The sequence below is a fragment of the Anticarsia gemmatalis genome, chromosome 15 (assembly GCF_050436995.1).
Source record: "Anticarsia gemmatalis isolate Benzon Research Colony breed Stoneville strain chromosome 15, ilAntGemm2 primary, whole genome shotgun sequence".
NCBI lineage: Eukaryota > Metazoa > Arthropoda > Insecta > Lepidoptera > Erebidae > Anticarsia > Anticarsia gemmatalis.
The window spans coordinates 5760858-5781508 of NC_134759.1; the positions used below are offsets into that span (position 1 = coordinate 5760858).

A 20651-nucleotide genomic window follows, 5' to 3' on the forward strand; every position below is an offset into this window, starting at 1 on the left:
TAAGTTGAATAATTTTAATTTATGTACGTTCAGACAAACTCTGGCGTTCGTTTACCGCTTCATCATTTATTCAATAAATAATGTGAGGAATTAAAAACACCCAACACATTTTCCCCTTTGTTTAAACGAAGTTGGTATAACTTTAATTACACCTATTTTAATGGAGTGTTACCGTACACAAACACCTACCTACATTTAAATAAGAATGAATTTTCGGGCTTTTTACGTCATTTGTATAACATATACTTATGTAGTACATTATTCCATCAACCAGCCTGCTTTTGCTTTTTTTCCTCTATCAATTTTCATTATATTTTTTTCATATAACGTCCACATAAACCGCTACGCCACTCTCCCCCGGTTTCTAAGGCACACTTAACAGCATTAAAACTCATATAAAAAAACGCAATTGAATAGATAAACTACCGCTAAGTGTACTCAGAAATCGGGGGTAACGCCGTCACACTGTTACTTGATGCCTACGTTATCCCACTGTTGGGCAAAGACATTTTTGCATAATCTTCGGTATACTGCAAACAGACTCTTATTTATCGGGTTATTTACACCATATATTTTTCGAGTTTAAATAGTCTATAAATATATCTTGTATTTTCCCAAGGTATCATGGATCCGCAAAAGAGACCTGCACATCCTCACAGTAGGGGTCCACACGTACAGCAGCGACGCAAGGTTCGCTGCCCTCCACGCGGACGGCTCCGACGAGTGGACGCTCAAAGTGTCTCCGGCGCAGCCTCGCGACTCCGGCGCCTACGAGTGCCAGGTCTCCACGGAACCAAAGATCAGTTTGTCTTTTACACTTACTGTTGTTGGTGAGTACATAATGTCTAATTAAAATAATCACATATTTTGCATCTCATTCTCATCTTAACTTTTTGATTTGATGATTGACAATTACCTAAAACAAAAGACCAATCGATCAATATTTTTTGACTGATTCGACGCTAAGTAACCTTTTGAAACAGTCGTAAAGCTATTGTTTTTAATTATGCTATACATATTATTATTATCAGGTACATTAAGTATACGTCAGCACTTTACTTATTACGCGATAATGAAAATTGAACCACAAAGTTGACAAAATACTTGACATCATTTACCTGTTATGCCCCAAAAACGTTTCTTTTATCGTTCTTTCTCCAATGGAAATAAAAACAAATTAGCTGTTCTTAGAGACATCTTTCTGAGGTATTTTTATTCCTTTGAACATCGTTCGTAATGCCGACCTTCTTTATTTACTTACTGTATTAAATGAGCCTTAAACTTTATTTTGACAATGTTTCGTTTTTCATAGAATTCGCTTTTTACTGACATTTAGGTGATCAGACAGCCTATGCCCTTGGGCTCGACAGAGGAGAGGGTTTTTCTGAAAGGCCTTGATCTGACTGTAAAGGTCATTTAGTTTTCTCAATAAGTCAATCTAATAAACTGTTAACAAAGTGAAATGATAGGATTAGACATCGTATCGAATCAGAAATAACCTTTGTTGGACGATTGGACAGCTCGACGCGAAACATTGATACACTTCGAATCTTGGTTGCGGCACCAATGTGTTTTTATTGCGTCTGATATTTCACGCTTCAGTGACTTACAATTTACAATCCTTATACTTCCAGAACGTATATCAAACGGCTCAACTATCGGTATACTCCTTATCTCTTCACAGTCCAGATTCAGAATGCTCTTCGCATACATGGTATAGAACTAATAAACTTTGTTTATCAACAGTGTCAAAAGCGGTGATACTGTCTGGACCCGAGCTGTTCGTCAGGGCAGGATCAGACATCAATCTCACTTGTGAAGCGAAATACGCCCCTGACCCGCCGAGGTAAGTAATGTGAAAAATGTTCTAGACCTTCACCCAAACCTCACATACAAAAATGTTGATAAATTACTGAATATATTTCTTTATTTTTCTTGTTACATTTTCTTGTTGGTTCTACTGATTACAAACGCTTAATGTCCTGTATTTTTTTAGTCAATATAAAGACATTTTGCGTGTAAATGAATAAAATTGCTATTTTTTGTAACATTAAGCTAGGTTATTCATTTAATAAACTCTGATTGTATTTATTCGAACATGAGTTCCTGTCATAACAAAGCTTAGTTATGAAATACCCAATTAACAGAACAAAAATGAAATACCAAAAAAAAACATTTGGAAAGCGTAGTCAGAATATTCTGCAAACAATAAGCGATTGCATTTGCAATAAAAGTTAAATATCGAGCATCTTATATGAATAAACGAGAAAATGGGATGGGCACTTTATTCTAACTTGGCTATGACCGTAACGGCAGCCATGAAAGTGTGGGTTGCCAACATAAAAAAGAGGTAGAGAGGTATAACTCTCGAGTGAGACGTTTGTGCCTACGTGACAAATGCGTAATGAGAGCATCTTGTTCAGTTAGATCATATTTGTCAGCACTCCGACCTACTAAAGTATCATATCTTAGCAAACGTGACGAATTTACTTTAGAGATACTCACATATTTTAGTATTATTTTACTGCCAAAACCACACATTTCGTGAGGCCAAAATAACGCAATGTTAAAGTTTATCACAGCGAATAACATATAAAATATATATTTGGGTATTTTTAGAACGTATTATTAATTTAGTCCGGTATCCGAATTGTATAATTACATTTAGTTTAGTAAATAAACCCTGCGAAATGTCAAAATGTTTAAATAACTTGCTTTGTTCGAAACCGTGTTTGTAATACCAACTGAATTAACTATAATTATTTTGAAAGCCAACACTATAATGTCAGAAAGCGTACCTTGTGCCATATAATATTTAGAACAATCTCTACATACATACGTACTTATGTATTTTCCTGGACGTACTGCAATATCACTAAATCTAATATATAAAATTCTGGCGTCACAGTTTTCGTTGCCATACTCCTCCGAAACGGCTCGACCGATTCCTATGAAATTTTGTGAGCATATTGAGTAGGTCTGAGAATCGGCCAACATCTATTTTTCATACTCCTAAGTGACACATTTTTTTTATGTCTATGGCAAAACAACGTCTGCCGGGTCAGCTAGTATTACTATATCATAAATATTACTTCCATATCAAATAATTTGTATTAAGTCGACGGTCCCTACGTATAAAAAGACATGTCAAAAACCGAGGTTTACAGGAGAGCAGAATTTGTATTCAAATCGCTTTGAAAATAATTCTATGTGCAATTATGAATATTTTATTTCTATAATGTCTTATGAGACTTAGAAACTTTATAATGGTATATATACTTATTTATTTATTTTATGCTTTCCTGGAAAAATTGATAGATGACTGTTTCTACGGTGATATTAAAATAAAACCATGTCAGACAAGTATAAGATATCTTATTATACGCAGGAAAGAAGAAAACAGTATCTGAAATAGAATTGATATTAAATGTTTTATGAAAACGTATATTTATGTAATTGTTTTCAAACGAATACATTTAACTTCCTTAAATGGCCACCCATCGATATAAATATACATCAACGTAGACATATCGCTTTATACGCGGTTTCATTAGGATATACATAAATATATTTCTCGTAAAGTAAACAAAGACATGTCCTAAGAATAAAATTTACCAGGTTTGTGTTTTACTAATTAAAGAAAAGCTTTATAATAATTTGAGTATCATTTATTGTTAATTATCAATTTTCTTACATCTAAACAATAGGTTTTTATAGTCTCATTGAAGTAGGAACCAAACATTAAAAAATCACAGATAATAATCTTAAGATAATAATCAACATTTTTGCATAAACATGTGCATCAGACCAATCTAAAAATATAATTTTTAATATTTAATAATCATCACAGCTTTATTTGAGTATACGTCTTAGCTTAATTAGTTATCTAATCTTCCTAATTTATAATACTATCTAATCATCACAGCTTTATTCAGACTGATTCATCTTATTCCTATTAAACTTTTCTTATTAGTTCGTCTCAATGACAGGTATAAAAAAAAAACTTAATAACTTGTTTAAACTTAACAAGCTTCATTGTCAGTATCCTGTGCCTCAGTGCTATGCTTAAGGTTTCTATAGAAGTCATGATATTTATTCGGAATAATCAGTGTATCACATAAACATTTTAGGTCTTTATATTTCACATCAGTGATAGGGATAGGATTTTTATATAACTGCTCCAGTATTAGTTCTTGTTCCTTCCTTTTCCGCCCTCTAGTCAATTTTAAATTATTACCACAGTTTAGTTTTCTATAATTTTCTTCAAAAAAGTCGTACTTAAATTCAATGATGTCTGGATTGTTCCCTTGTACTTTTACTTCTCTTATCTTATTCCAATTAATTTTCTCTGAATTTGTGTCTTTAATCCAGTTTTTAGTATGTAGCCAAGCTTTAAAATCCAAAACCAAGTCTTGGTTCACTTCTACGACTCTATAGGGTGGGCTATTCTGTTTTGCCCAGCGAACTAGTGTGTACCATTCATCTGGCGTGTAAATGAGTTTATTTTTTGCTGTTCGCTCTATTAATGCGTGAACGCTATCTGCCTCGTTCTGAGTGTGTCCTTTTTCCAGGAATCTATGGCACACATCTACCTTAAATGTATTGCTTACATACAAATACATAAAAAAAACAATGCGATTGCGATTCTGACCAGCACAGTTGTCTGACCAGAATCTAAAATCTTTTACGCCATCTTTAACCTTATTGTTAATGAAAGAAAACAAACAACTAGCCACTTCATTGGCGCCACGTTTAGCAATTGTCTCATCCCACATATAACATGTAGCTTCCTTTAACCCAGCATCAAAAACTGTAAAATTATAAACTGATAATTTCCTTTTGTAATACAGTACACTAATTTCGGCGTGTGGAGTGTTATTTATTTTTTGGAAATCGAACATCGCTGTGCAAATATCAGAAGGATTAGATTGAGCTTCAATTTTATCGACGTTTTTTAAATTCCTGGCAAGATTTTTATTTTCCATGTGTGCCTTATGCTTCAGTTTATCATCATTGGTAGGCGAGGTGTTGTTTTTCATTGCGTGACATAGGTCACATTGGTCTTTTTTAGGCATATGAAAAGCTATGTTTAATTCCTTATTAATAATGTCTTTGTATTGTCTTACAGAAGTAGCTACATTTTCAGTTATATTTTGCTCTTTACACCACATAACATACAGGTCGTACATTTTTTTAAAGGTTAGTTCACAGTCTAAATACTGTTTATTTGAGTCTTTGCGCGTATAATGACTTTCTACGGGTGCAAAAGATTTAACGTGTTGAACTACATTTTCCTTCATTGCCGTATTGATTATAGTTGGATGATTTAGATGAAAGCCTCTCATGTCTTTAGTACAAATACCAGTATTTTTATCATGCTTATCGATGGCAGATTGTATAAAAGTGTTGCTAATAGAAAATGTATTTTTAAACATGGTTTTGCAAACCATTACCTTCTCCTTGTGGTCTGTATTAGACAAAAGAGGCAAAAAAAACTTATAAACATTTAACCTCTTAGAATCTTGTGTCCATTGTTTTTTTCTTATTTCTTTTACATGTGACGCAATAAAAGACCACTGCTGAGAATGATCACCTAGATTCCAAAAGGTTTTGAATATATTTTGGCGAGCTACCACACCAAACTTTTCAAAACATTTTAATCGACAACTAGATGCACATGGACCCTTCATTTGTTTTGCCATTTGTTGTTTTCCGGATCGAGATGTATGAGCTTCACCTATGTTGACAAGCGCCTTCCTTTTTTCATCTAGCCAGTTAGATTTATTAGTAATTCTGTTCTTTGTAATTGCTTTTTTCACATACTGACGCTTTCTTTTACGTTGACGCGGCGTTGAAGAACCGGACATTTCGCTGGAGCCTAGAGGACTTGATCTTAATGTTGCATCAGATAGGATAACCGTACTTTCGCTTAAGTAGTTACATTCATTAACAGTGTCTCCAAACGACATGCATGGACTTGGCATTGGTGTTGAAACTAAAGACTCGGAAGCTGTTGAAATAACATCACGGGCAGATCCTTCATTAATATCATTTTGAAGTGTTGCTTGTGGTGTTTCATTTTCACATACAGAATTATTAAGATAGTAATTTTGAATTTCATCATTCGAAATTTCTCCTACCGTATTAATTATATAATTTAAATCAGTTTGAGATAATATCATATTAGCTGATGTATTAATTTCTTCTTCATATCTAGGTGCTTCGGTAATAATCTCTCTTTCGCCGTCACAAACGTCCAAAGGCCGGTCCTCAAGATCCAATGAAATATATTTTCCGGTACATACGTGTGTATCTAAAAACCGAAAGAAAGAAAACTATATTTATTAAACTATAATAAACGTAAATGAATACAAATCCATTAAAAAATTAATAGTTACACGTATAAACAAACATGTAGGACATGACTGCATATACCGCGATAGTAAATAAAACGTTGTTTTCTTTGTAAAAAATAGTAAGTTAATCATATTTTAAATACGCTTACAACTTATCATAATTATTCATAAAATAATAATATTCTGTTGTATATCATAGTATAAGCGGATAAGTCTGAGATGACCGCTTTTACATTGTCATCCTACCGCACTAGGTTAGAAAAAGAATATCATATTTCAATCTGTTTTAAATATTATTGAGCGTCTAATATAAACTTATTTGAATTACTACTTACCATCATTAGCTTCATCGATATAATTAATCAAATCTTGTGCTTCAGAAACGGTTAAAACATTGTTGCCAGAGCTTGCAATATCCACCAATAACTTTGATCTACTGTTATTCATGTTTTACAGTACTGTTGTAGATTATATTATGGATATTTATAACTATAAAATACACTACTGAATCTATATTGTATCAAAACGTTAAATATTTCACTGCGCGAACAAGAATCGACACGACTTATTCGGGAATTCCCGTGAATGACGTTATGTCAGACAAGACCGCACTCGCACCGAGTGGCGCGCATTTTAAAACATCGTATAAAACGATAACTACAGATATCCGCATCTACGACACTTATGCGTTGTAATTATGATACTTGTTCTCTTATACGACTTGTAGTTTACATAAAATGCATAATATTTAAGAAAAAAAAATATATAGGTATGTGCATAAAGACAATCTAAAGCCATTAATGCAATAAAAAAAAATTGCCACTTTTGACATGTCTTTATGTACGTAGGGGCCGTCGAAGTATATCTATATACTTTTGTATATAAAAATGAATTGCTGTTCGTTAGTCTCGGTAAAACTCGAGAACGGCTCAACCGATTTGGCTAATTTTGGTCTTGAATTATTTGTGGAAGTCCAGAAAAGGTGTGAACGGTGAATAAATTTGAAAATGCCCGGTATTAAATAAAAACAAGAAAACGTGAGCGGAGCTGCGCGGGTCATCTAGTAACATATGAGTACAACATTAGGTATGGTTAAATTATTAACTAAGTGATTGTGTCACATAAGCACCTCTAACGTAAAAAAGGCCGCGAACAAACAAAGGTATAAAATAAACGCTTGATATAATTTATTGTGTGTCTCTCAAGCTTTGAATACACATCGAGATCACATCAAGCTTCTGCCCAATCACTAAAACACAAAAGAAAAATCAATCTCAAACATTTCAAAAGAAAAACAGCTCTATTTTCGTACCAAACAACAAATACGGCACAGAAATTATATTCCCTAAAAATTCGATCTTGGTTATTGGTGTTTGCGGTCGGGTAACTTCGAATAAATACCAAACACAAATCGTTGCGGGGTGAATAGACCCCACCTTCCACCTTACGATCTTATAATGGAAGTGTGTTATCGTGTAAGCACCTTTTCACACCGCATCGTGCCTATACATTTAGTGTTCGCATCCATAAACATGATAAGCTTATTTCCAGATAAAAGGGTCGGCTGAGGTCCCTAAGTGAGGCATTCTTTGCCTATCACCGTTTAATGGTACCCTATGTCTGAGATCTATCGAGGGACATCCAATCTGAATATTGATGCGCCTATATGCCCCATGCCGAAACATTATATTTTTTATTCAAATAAGCCCGTGGGTTATTTTGGGCGCCTATAATTCAAAAATAAAAAATAAATGCTTTTGAAAATTCACAAATTCGTAGTACTTTATTTTTGAACATTTAATATCAATCTATACTAATATTATAAGCTAATATATAGACTGAAGAGTTTGTTTGTTTTTTTGTTTGTTTGTTTATTTGTTTGAACGCGCTAATCTCAGGAACTAATAGTCTGATTTGAAAAAAGCTTTCAGTGTTAGATAGCCCATTTATTGACGAAGGCTATATATCATCATGCTACGACCAATAGGAGCAGAGTACCAGTAAAAAATGTCACAAAAACGAGGACAATTATGACCCATCGTCTCTTATGTGACGCAAGCGAAGTTGCACGGGTCAACTTTAATGATATGGGCGATATTAGCACTGTGTTTGTAACAAGGTACTCATGAAAATGATCCCAAACATGTCTATTACGTCCATCAATAGCGACAGCATTGATTCAACAATGAATATGTATTCACTCACATTAGCTATTGTTAAATAAAATAGAGTTTCAGACATTTGATGAACACATTAACAGAACCGAAATTTCAATTACTAAACATTAGAATGTATTAGAATTAAGCCTTATGCAACAAACTTTCATTAAAGGAAAATATATATTTTAATATTTTTAAAATTCTCCTTAATGTATAAATGCCTAAAAGTGGTATGACGTCTTACAAAACCGAGAAAATAAGCTGTGCCGACTACAACTAACGTGGGATAAGGACAAGAAAAAGAAGCATAGGTGTAAACAAGTAAAATAATATACATTATATATAAATCAAAAAAAGGTTGACTGATGTTTATTAACCACAAATTAAAATACAACGCCAAAATGATTCCACGTATTGTATTCCATCATATACCTGTACAACGGTTCTATGAAAACATTAATTGAGCTTTTTGTAAAATGAAACATTTTAGTGGGATATTAATGTTGAAACAGCCTAATAAATTAATTCAAATATAAACTATTTACATTCTGGTTTATATGTAAGCTAGTCATTTACTAACAATATTATAAATTGAAAATAAATGTTTTACACAATGTTTTTGACATTTTTTCTATTATATAATAACTTGATTCTTGCTAAATTTTTTGTATCAATTTAAGAGGATAGAAATACTTCTTTCATTTATCAGTAAAGGGTAACTGATACATGAAATATAAAGGTAATTTCAATTTGAGTAATACTAGAAAAATCACCTGCTCAAGCAAAACCAATAAACTTAAGAATCAATATAGGTTTGGGACGAATAAAATATTCTAGACAGAACTAGTTTCATGTTTCCAATATATGTCAAATACATTTTTTAGTCCCTATATTTTGACCCAAATATTTAATACATATACATATTATATAGCCTTTAAATAAACTATTACGTTCAATGTAAATTAGACTGAGGTAAACCTTATTTTTAAAGTGAAAAATATATACGAACTTTATCCACTCAAACGTCAGTTCTTGTCGCCAGATTTAACAAGCCATTAAAATATTTTCTACGTATTCTAAAGTATCTATGGAAAACCAAATAGAAATATTTTTATTTAGATGCTACGTGAGTATAAACTATAATTTCACGAAAAATGTAGGTAGCGCGATTCTTATCAGTCGTTGGTAACGAGTATCGAAAACTTGACATTTAGAATGTACTGCAAAAATAGTTCCTACGGTGCCCTAGAGGCGCTGATTTCTCGATAGTTAGCCGGTTCTTGATAGTCCACAGTATTTAAAACCACTAGCAGTACAGCCAGTACTTATATTTGTACATAACAAGATTATTTCGACATTCTTAATTGCGACATGAAATTCGTGACTCACGAACAAAAATATGATAGCCAAGCCGTGATCTTAAGTCCGTATTATTACCTTACAGTTGGGTGTATTCCATTCGTTTAATTATCACGACAACCGGAGTGTAAGTGTTAATAGCTGAAGAGGACACCCTGATAACCGAAACTAATACGTTATCTAGAAAGGAATTATTAATATAATATATAATATTATAATATTATGATGCAGCGGGTCTTTTACGTGATCGAAAATTTAAGGTCACCTTCTTTGTTTACCTGATGTTTCGACAGAGTAACACCGATCGTTAAATAGTATATTTCCGATAAAGTAAAATATAATTAAAGGTATCAACGCTACGATGATGCGGCAACCAAAACAAAGATGGCGATAAATATTTGGTGAAGTTAAATAATTAAACAAAATGAATTAAAACAGGCGGGGTCTAAGCTGCCACAGACAAAGCGACTCTCCGAACTTGAATAAATAATATCAATCAAATTCTGTTATGTTTTGCTCTTGCGCTAAATGTTTTGTTTATGTTTCAGCTAACATTTATATAGAATTTATGCATTTCTATTTGTACCACTCTGGCGGTCGAATTTTAATCCTACGTTTATTGCTGTCAGCCAGTCTGCGATCTTACTAAAGCTTAACAAACATAAATTAGATTGCTATCGCAATTACACTCAAGGACGGAATCGGTCCAGATCCTCTTGGAAGGATGCTCGAGAAAGCATTGCTTTCGTGATACGAATAGAAGAGATAATCTTATTGTATGGTGTCGCAATGCACGAACTACTCAATACCTTCAACCTACTCTAAGTAACAAGATCGGCTTTAGTACGAAATTCTGCAGAAAAACAAGAATCTTAGGCCTCGAGCTGGTAACAATATAAAAGCTGTATTTTCGTGTAGTTTTATTTACTTTAGATCTAAGACCTGTCTAGTACATTTCTAAAGAAACTAAAAAACTACGTGTTTATTATAAAAGCCACTCCAAACTTTTAGGTTTGATTTTATCATGACCCTTGAGATCTCAATATTTTTAAGTATCCAAAGTCTGTCTTGTAACACACGAGCTCCAAAGAAAAGAAAAAAAACTTTAGAAAGAAACCTTTTAAAATGTTTTCAAATAAAAAAATGTAATTTAAAGTGAGTGCTTAAAATCTTTTCAGTTTGATAATGAGATATTCTTTGTAATTGTTTTGCATAACTAATTAAGTAATAGTTAAACCGAATTTAATGGGTTAAAATTTTGGAGTTCATTTAGAAATTTTAGACTCCGCCAAGATGTAAACACACTCTAACTTACGCTTACATATTAATGAGAGATTTATCGTCGCGTATAATAATATATACATACTATGCAACTGTTACTACAACAAACATATTGAAAATCAAGGAAAGTTTCGTATACCTATATTGTTTATTATATTCAAAGGCGAACATCACATTTATTGCTATAAAGACGGCTTACTTAAATCCGTTATACAAAGGTCTACCTCGAGACGCCATGTTTGTCAACCTTAACAAAGCCTGAAGGAGGAAAATATTTGTCATGCGTACACATTTATTTTACCACCTAAAATCGTATTTGGAGAGAAAGGGTACCGTTCGATTTACTTGTGAAACTGAAGATGTGTGAGATAAATCGATAATAGTTCTTATCATATTTTTTCTTAACTTCCTTTCTCCTTGTGGTTAGTGGCCAACTAAAGCATCTGAAACCCTATGACATTAAGAAAAACGGAAACTGGGATAACCGCCAAAATTAAATAAGTTTTGTTTCCCGTATCCTACTGTGTTATTCTGCTATCGCCTGCCCAAATTGCATTAAGCACTGTACCATAAAAGTTGTAATAGTGTGCAATAAAAGGGTGCGTGTAAGCGAGTCGGGACCGTTGCGGTCGAAACCAAGCTTTCATGTCGACCAATCCGTAAAAATAAAGTAGTAGGGAACACTGACCTCTGTAATACGCAGTTAAATATAAATAGGGCACGGCGCGATGGTAATTCTCAGTAGTTCTACTTTCACCACATATTACTATTATTATACCAAAGTTTCTCACTTTTTTGGCCTTTATATAGCATAGAGTTCCCAGTTAATAGCCAGAGTTGCCAATTGCTGTTTTGTTAAGAGTATTTTAAATTATTAGCAAATTAGAAATATGTTCAGTTAACTTCTCCAACTGTTGACTAGATCCTGTATTGCCTATGAACTGAGTCACCGTTGCATCCAAAACTCTGAACTTATGCCAGCAGTATCCTAAGCGAGACTTAAATACACTTCCATGCTATATGTTTCAAAAACTTTTTATATTCAATATTTACTACTTGTTATTTGTCTGACAGTTTTATCTACTGGTACCGAGGCGAGCAAGTGGTGAACTACGCGCAGCGCGGCGGCATCAGCGTGGAGACGGTGCAGCGCACGCGCACCAGTCGGCTGCTCATTGCCCGCGCCGCGCCTCACGACTCCGGGAACTACACCTGCGCTCCTAGTAGCAGCGGTAATACATACAAAATTTATAATTTTTTTTTAGATTAATTAACCTACCTATGTAGTTAAATATCGACAAATTTTGATTGGAATAATGGCCAGCGCCCCTAGCGTATTTCGTAAGAACTAATATCTTCAAGTCATTTCAAATGACGAACGCTCGCAAGTCAATATTGTCAGTAGAAAGTTGCGCTACTGGTAATACATAGCAGATAGGAAACTTTTAATGGCGTGTCAGGTTATTTTATACAATTAGCAAATTTTCTGTTTATATGTTTTTCTGATATTCCATTCTGGAACTAAAGGATAAAAGTTACTCGTCACAAAAGTATTATTTGGCAAACGGAGCATTTGTTCTCCTAAGAAAAATAAAAAATGAAAACAGTGTGTACAATGACAATTTTCAGTTGACTTCTAATGAAGGGCAACATAAATCTCTGAGAGACTTTCCAGGGATTGTAAAAGCTAACTTTAATATGAATGTATTGAAGGGCATGTACAGCATTATACGTAATGGAGCGATCGTACAACAATATCAAATTGCTTATGAACATGCATCGTTTTTTCGCTCGCTTTTCAATGATAATAGCATCATTTTATTTTTATTTACGACCATTTTTGTACACAGCTGCTGTTCAGTATGGCATTTTATATTAATAAGTTGATGTAAAGGTAACTTATTGGACTCAAAAATGAGCCAAGACTACGTTGTAAATTGTTTAATCTTTCTTTAAATTATATAAGTAGGTAATGTCTTTATGACTGCATATTAATTTAATGCATGCCACACATTTTCTTGAACCAAAAAAACAAATCCTCGGATTCCGGATACGAATTTTTCATACAGCCTTATTTTAAAATTAATATTGAATTGGTATTTTTAATCAATTCGTTATTAAATTCCGATCATTTTACTGGACGATCGGGGTATATGTTCGTTCCCTGTGTAGAATACTGTTACAGTTAGATGTCATTCAGTGCATACTTATTCACGATCCGTGTTGAATTACAGCATGCCTAGATTGCGTTAGCCTAGAATAAGATTTTTTAATTCTGTCTTTGCACCATTTGTATTCTAATTTTACCATCAAAGTAAGGTCGTGAGATGGTCTATGGCATATTTTTGACGGTTCTATTTTATTGTGTTTCAACAAATTAACTAACGAACAATGCAATATGCATTTCCATAAGTACCTAGTTATTAAATTATATTGTATCCACTATGTTTCATATTTCCAAAATGTAGTCCCTATCAACAAAATCATGTTTGCAAGTAGGATTTCGTTCTATTATATTATCTCAACGCAAGTTAATATTGTGTACATAAAATTGCGGTACGAAGGTACTTCCAATTTTGTTACGAAACAGTGTATTTGCAAACATTTTGAACACACCAACTTCCATGCAGAACAATTTTAGGGACTGATACAATATGTATCGCTGAAACAGTTCACAAAACATGACCGCGGCAAAAAGTCTGTCGCTACGTATTCAATAGTCCGCTCGCACACAACTTCAAAGCGCTATATTATGTGCCTTTTAAAAATAAATCACAAAGTTCATAAACGTATTACTCGGAATATGTACGGAGTAATTATTTATTACAATTATAAGGACCGCGCGCGTCGCTTGCCGTTTGAGCCGAGAATTAGAGCAAACGCATAAATTTTATAACCAATTAATGTCGGGAAACGGGTCAATATTTCACTGTTACGACTATCGATTTTGGGCAAATTATTGAAGTAGTAAACTATCTGGTAAAATATAATACGTAGTGTGTATTTATTGGGTAATGTTGGTGTGAATTGACTATCGTCGTAAGTTGTGTAAGCGCGTTGGAATTGAGCCATTAGATCATGTTAATAGAGCACTAGATCATAATGGTTATAATAGAGCCTTTACAGCCCCTACAGTTATGAGCTTGTTTTCAAAAGCTTTGTACTGAACATTATCTAGAAGGTGAATGTTCAATCTGCCTTTTTGATCCTTTTTAGGTTAGAAAAAATGGAGAGCCTTTATATTTTTGAATATCTTTTTCTGTTTTGTTTGAACATCTGATAGAATTACATAGAAACTAAAAAAAGTAATTCAAAAACTACATTTTGCTATTCTCCATACTCCGTTTGTAGCGATTATTTACACTTTGCCGGCTTAAAAGCTTACGTGCAATTTCACACAACAAAATAAAACTTGAATTACAAGGATTTGCGCCAAATCGCTGTGTAATTATTCCAGTCTGGATTCTTACAAAGTAGATTAACATTATTGCTGTATTCTACAATTACCCACACGACTGTTTGAACGCTGCCAACTTTTAATTGACGTCATTTTGTCGTTCGAAAGAAAAGTCACAAAATAGACATCGATTTTGTGATAGCTAATCTAGTTGAACCTAAAAAACATTGTCGTAAAATTACAGTTTCAACAAATAATTAATCAGAGCTCGTACCGTATATGAAAATACAACGCTTTAAACTTAGCAACAAGGGCCGAAATGAAAGTACCAAAGTTGTTAATCTCACTATAGAGGTACACGATAGTAAGCGTATAACATCGCAACTGCAATTTAAATAGAATTGCACCGTGTCCCAATCCGCCAATATTTGATCCCCTGCGATAGGAACCGAGCCTGTTTGCCGGACACAATTGAAACTGCGCACTGCTAAGAATATATCTTGATCGAATCGGGTTCAGTCTTAAACTTAGGCTCTATGCAAATGTAGCTTACGTCTCTCTGTTTCACAAATTCACTACGACTATTTTCATATAAGAATTGACTATTTATTTTTCGCTATATTCACAATTTATACACAGTTACATAATATGACGCCTGTTCTACGAGAAAGTGTAGGCAGAGTGCATGAAACACACCCAAGTCTCGCCATTACCAAATTTTAGTGCCATGTAATAGGGGGCTAGCCTATTGCCATTTACCGATCACCGAGCTACTGTTAAGAAATATTCTACATCATCATTGGCCTATGTCCATCTATTGAAGATGATTCAGGTTAAGAAATATTCTACAATCGATCAGAAAATACCAATAGTACCCAGGAACTCAACTACACAATTTTCTGTACAATATAAAAAGAGTGTTGAGAGTAGCTTCAGTCCCAGTAACTAGGTTTGCACAGCGCCTTAATCTAGCAGCGTAATCTGAAACGCGATTATAAAAACATTGAACCCCGCCAAGTGAGTTTATGAACACTTAAGCAATGTGTAAGTGTAGGAAAGTCTCTAACGACACATTGAGGCCGTTTTAAAAGCCGTTCTGTTTAGTAACGATTAGTGCGCAACGACAAGCTAAATATAAGCCAAAGTATCACAATAATATTATTAAACATAATATGATTCTGAGCACCTATCTTCGTTTTAAGTTATTTATTTCTGTAGATTTTACTTTTATATTATTATCATGTAATACTTGATATTGTTAGTGTATGTTTGTACCTATAGTGATTTTAAAGTTAAAATTATGTTAATATTTAAATTTAACGTAATATTAGTCTGGCATAATGCTTACGGTCAATTATGTGCATGTATGTGTGTTATTAGTTAGAAACTTTAAATGTCGCCGTTTCTAGCATTTTGCGTTATAAACGTGCCATTAGGCTTACATGAACTATAAATGTAGCGCTTTAAACAAATTTACGTACTAACATTAAATTAATCTAGGCATAACGTTGCAAATGGCGCGCATTTTCTAAGTTTAATGATCATGTATCATGTGCTAACGATGCACAATATTTAGCTTCAACAAATACACATGAATAATGTTAAGCGTAGCTTTATTTATTACGCGTTTCTTTTTGTTACACAAAGCAAACTGATTTATGATAATTTCGTTTGTTCGCAGAGTCAGCGTCGGTGCTGGTACACGTGTTGAGTGGGGAAAGGCCAGCGGCCATGCAGAGCTCTGGGGCTACGCCGCCGCGCCTGAACAAAGCCACGCTGGTTACTCTAGTGACAATCACGACGCTCCGGCAGCCGAAACCCGCACTCCTGCTCCTTCTACCGATCCTCGCGCGACACATCACCATCCCATCATTAGTTATTATCCTTCTTTCCGCCAACACGGTCATGAAATTCCTATCAAAATTTACGACAGCTTACACCGAACCGACGCCGACGGCTTCAAGATGACCTATTAGTGAAGAAGTGACTTCCCAAACGTTTTGAACTAAGGAGGTATTTTACATGATTGAGTGAACAAGCGAATTTGTGTTGGGGATTCGGATTTCGTTATCTGATTTAAATATATTTGAAAGTTTGGAAGACAACGATAAAATAGACATTAATGTTTCCTGGCTTAATTGTAAGAGGGTAAATCAATAGCGTACGTGTTACAACTGAAAAATAATGTTTTGTTATTAGATGCTAAAGTTTCTACGTGGAATGGATAAACTGGCCGTAGTAATTTCAATTTATTACGAGCGTTAAGATTAATGCGACACGCATGAAGTAATCTTTCTGATGACTTATTTAGAGCAGAATCTCCTTTGTCCTTGCAGCTAACTTCGCTGGTAATGTTAATCCTGTGCCGAGATTACAAGCAAATCGATTTCGTTATTCCAACAGGAATATAGAGAGATTCAATCGAAGCAAGAGGCTTATCTATGGGTACGTATCTAAGCCGCCAGTTGCTCTCTTTGCCACGTTACAGCGCGTTAGATACTAAGATAGAACACAAGTAATGAAAAGCAAAGACAACTTGTTTGTGTAATTAAATGTACAATGAACAATTACCAGAAACAATATTACTGAATAATAACCCTTACATTAGCCATAAAATTGTAAATTACGGCTAGCACTCAAATGTTCATTCCGTTTTGTATTTTGTCTAGGAGTTTCGTTTTGTATCTATGTAAATAAATATGAAGCAAAATAGGAGTACAGTTATGAAAATAATATGGACAAAAGTTAATTAAACAATACATAAGTACAAGAACCAAAATGAACGAACAATAACTTCGAGTATTTAAACGTAACAAACAAAATAATTATTGACAAAGTTACTTAGGTAAATTAACAAAATATCGCTATGATCTTTCTTCCTGTTTTAATCTTACCAATTTTATTTAATTCATTCTTCAATTTTTGAAAAGATAAAGCGATGTTAAATTAAATTACACCACAATCTTCTTTGTTGTTCTTGAGAATTTCGAACTCTATTGTCGCTGTTAAGTGTTGTTGACCGGAGAAGTCTTTTTTAAGCGAATGTCTGTCCTCAAACGATTTCATCTCCAGCTCGCTCAAACATAAAATGAGACGCAATCGAGTTGACTCCTTAGCCACCACAAGACGATTTTACTTCGCTTTTCCACGAAAGATCTAAGAATTTATAGAGGTCGTCAATCTTAAAGTAGCTTTCGAATGAGCCAGTCAAAGTTTCTCGACAACGAATATCTTTGATATACGAACGGGATTTCAACCGCTTCGCCATTAACCGACTTGTTGCATAATGTGTATTTTGCGACCACAAATAGAAACGCCACTTACAAATCCCAGCCGAAATACTCTGTTTTTTGTGAGCAAAAACTGCGCATAACTTTCCCACAAACTCGCCTCACTTTTTCACATTTGAACACAGTCTTGTTGCTGAAAAAAATTGTACAATCAAAGTTTAGAATTAGGGTTGCTTTATAAGGCGAAATAAAAGGCATCCCAACAAAAAGTTGTTTCAAGTGACAGCAAGCAACAAATTACGTACCTCGGCCTTCATTCGTTTCGAGTTCATTTCATGTACTGAATCTGCCGGATTGGTACTAAACATTGCTCTCAGTTAGTTTTGTTTTTATTCTGCGTTCGTCCTCATTCCTTACTTATGTTAGCAGTACGGACAAAAACAATTTTATGACTTCCCAAGTAAAAAGCTGGGTAAACATGAGGTCGTTTTGCTACCATGTACGTCAATATTAAATCTCTGTTACTTTGTAGATATATCTGTTTTAATCTTAAATAATAAAAACTTGTCAAGGACACGTTTAATTGTATAAAAAGTTATTTTTTCTCTAGATGATTTATAGACGCGGACTATCGTACGTTTGTATTTAAAGATTTAATAAATTAAATCATGTTTAATTATAAGATTTAGATTAAAGTGTAAATACTAGATGAAATTGTGTAAATATTTGACGATGTAAATAAAAGATTTAAATGTTATGTTTGTAATGACTTGACAGCCAAAATACATTTTATGTATTCGGATTACTTTGGCGACGTACTCCAGCGACGCCATTTTACAAGTAGTTAACAAAAGGGTTGTGTAATTAACTATCAAATTGTAGATGTATTTAAATATGTTATCTAACGATTTATAAGAATACAAACATAGTAATAAAAACGATGACGAATATTATGTGTTTCATTGTTCTTGTATTTGTATATTAATCCCCAGTTTGTTAAGTTATGGTTACATAATATCATCAACCATCAAATTCAACTCAAGATCGTTATTACCCTAAGTTTTCTTTCTAATCCGACCGAATTGTTATTGTTTTTGTTTGATTTTATGGAATAGTTTCAATGCGTTATTCTAACAAAAGGTAAATAATAAAAGTTGAAGGTTACTACACTCAGGAAAAACCTGTAAAATACGAAATGGACATCTCGTTTTGTCAAGATTATGTTGTTTTATAAAATTAAATCTGTTTAAGTGGCAGCCAGATGAAGCAGATTCGGCTGGATTTGTCAAAAAAATCCAAAAAGAATTCATTTAGGCAAGTTAAGGACAAAAAAATTCATTGTATTAAGTAATGCGGCCATGGAAGTGGGGCAGAAAGATGAAGACGAAATTGAGGAAAGGGGATAAAGGGCCGAGACCAACCGTATCTAAATGAAAGGAAACAGAGAAAGCGGTATATTTTGGCCCTATCTCGGTATCGCACGAGTGTGTTCGACGCCGGGTCTTACGGGTTCACTTGATGTATGAGCAAGGGTTGCTCCTTCCTCTCACAATACATTCTATCATATCACCAGAATACATTTTAATATTCCAACATGTAAGAACCGAACACAATATTATTATGATTTCTCCCTCGAACGAATATTTACTTTAAAGCTTTTCAGAAATAATGATGAATGCTTCTCTCGTTTTACGAGTTTCGTTCAATAGAATTATTTATCTTGAGTCGAGAGTCTTTACACGGTAATGAAGGTGAATGCCTCTTGAAAATAAAACTTTTGTATATTATAAATATATTGTCTGAGTCTTAAATTGTACTATTGTATTTGTTTATATTCAACATTCAAATACATTTTGGTACTCTATTTGAAAGTAACTTTTTCTGTTAGTGTTCAGTCTAGAAGTCACTTTAGTTCATAGATCAAAATACCTTTGACTATCTCATCCAGATTATCATATGAGATGTAACGTAAATATGCAGTTCTGGAAAAAAAAACAGTTATAAGTGAGAATTATCTTTTAAGGCTCTAACGAAATATTAGTCATATTTCTATTGATTTATTTATTTATATTGATTTATTGCGCAGTTCTATATTTTTAATAACTAAAACTAATTAATTAAACTCAGCTTTTTCAGTACACTCTACGTCCCACTAGAAAATATATTCCCAAATATTTTTTCGACTAACTCGATTCCAGCCAATTCAGGTGCAGTATTCATTTTTTATTACAGAATATTTCAAATATGCACGGCTTATTTAGCTAAGTGAGGTAGCTTGCCAAAAAACTGCAAATTCATCTGCATGAATGAATGGGCAATTTCAAACCGGAAAATGTATTGAATAGACACTGCAGCGCTCATGTCTAACGTAAATCAAATAGCAATTCCATTTTTCAAAGGGGAAGTCTTTCCAAAATGCATCTAAAAGGAGTTTATTGCCAATCACGGTAGACCCAAAGTTTCATAGCAATATTACAACCATACCGAGATTCGAGGATTAAGAACTGGAAGAATGACGAAGGGCCCTTATTTATTACAATAGAGGGATTTGTTGTGTTCCAAACTATAATTGGACTTCTTCAAAACTACCGAAGTGTGTAACTATGTACTGAGTATACTTCCTGTAGGTACCAATGTTATCAAACCTTCCTAAACTTTGTTCGACTGTCATAATCTTCAAAATGATTTAACTTTAAGTAATAGGGTACTTCTTAGCGTGGGAAATAGTTGGGAAATTACATAACATCTTCTATTCAGATGCAGTCGTAGGCAGAAGATGGTATCGTAAAGAAACTCGTGATCCACCTTTAAAAGGAAGCTTGAATTCGAATAAAAGAAGCAAGTTTTGCTCTTGTAGCCGGTAGCCAGT

General features: G+C 33.8%; 2 protein-coding genes across 2 annotated transcripts in view; one reads left to right on the forward strand and one right to left on the reverse strand.

Moving 5' to 3' along the window:
- Positions 1–18726, forward strand: part of LOC142978931 (zwei Ig domain protein zig-8-like) — a 57014-nt gene extending 38288 nt beyond the window's left edge. Inside the window, exons 4-7 of the mRNA XM_076123573.1 lie at positions 620–830; positions 1747–1846; positions 12230–12387; positions 16234–18726. Of these exons, the coding sequence (XP_075979688.1) occupies positions 620–830; positions 1747–1846; positions 12230–12387; positions 16234–16520 (756 nt within the window). The 3' untranslated portion in view covers positions 16521–18726. The remainder of the gene's footprint in view (positions 1–619; positions 831–1746; positions 1847–12229; positions 12388–16233) is intronic.
- Positions 3628–7207, reverse strand: LOC142978930 (uncharacterized). The gene is made up of 2 exons (XM_076123572.1): positions 6692–7207; positions 3628–6313 (listed from the first exon to the last, which is right to left on the reverse strand). The coding sequence occupies exons 1-2, from the start codon at positions 6801–6803 to the stop codon at positions 4023–4025; spliced, it is 2403 nt and encodes an 800-aa protein (XP_075979687.1). The 5' UTR covers positions 6804–7207; the 3' UTR covers positions 3628–4022.
- Positions 18727–20651: the final 1925 nt, after the last annotated feature.

Excerpts from the sequence above, each read along its gene's own strand:
- LOC142978930 (XM_076123572.1), bottom strand. The coding sequence starts at position 6,803 with ATGAATAACAGTAGATCAAAGTTATTGGTGGATATTGCAAGCTCTGGC. Across the intron at positions 6,314-6,691 it reads TATCGATGAAGCTAATGATG|ATACACACGTATGTACCGGA; the intron begins GTAAGTAGTAAT and ends TTCGGTTTTTAG.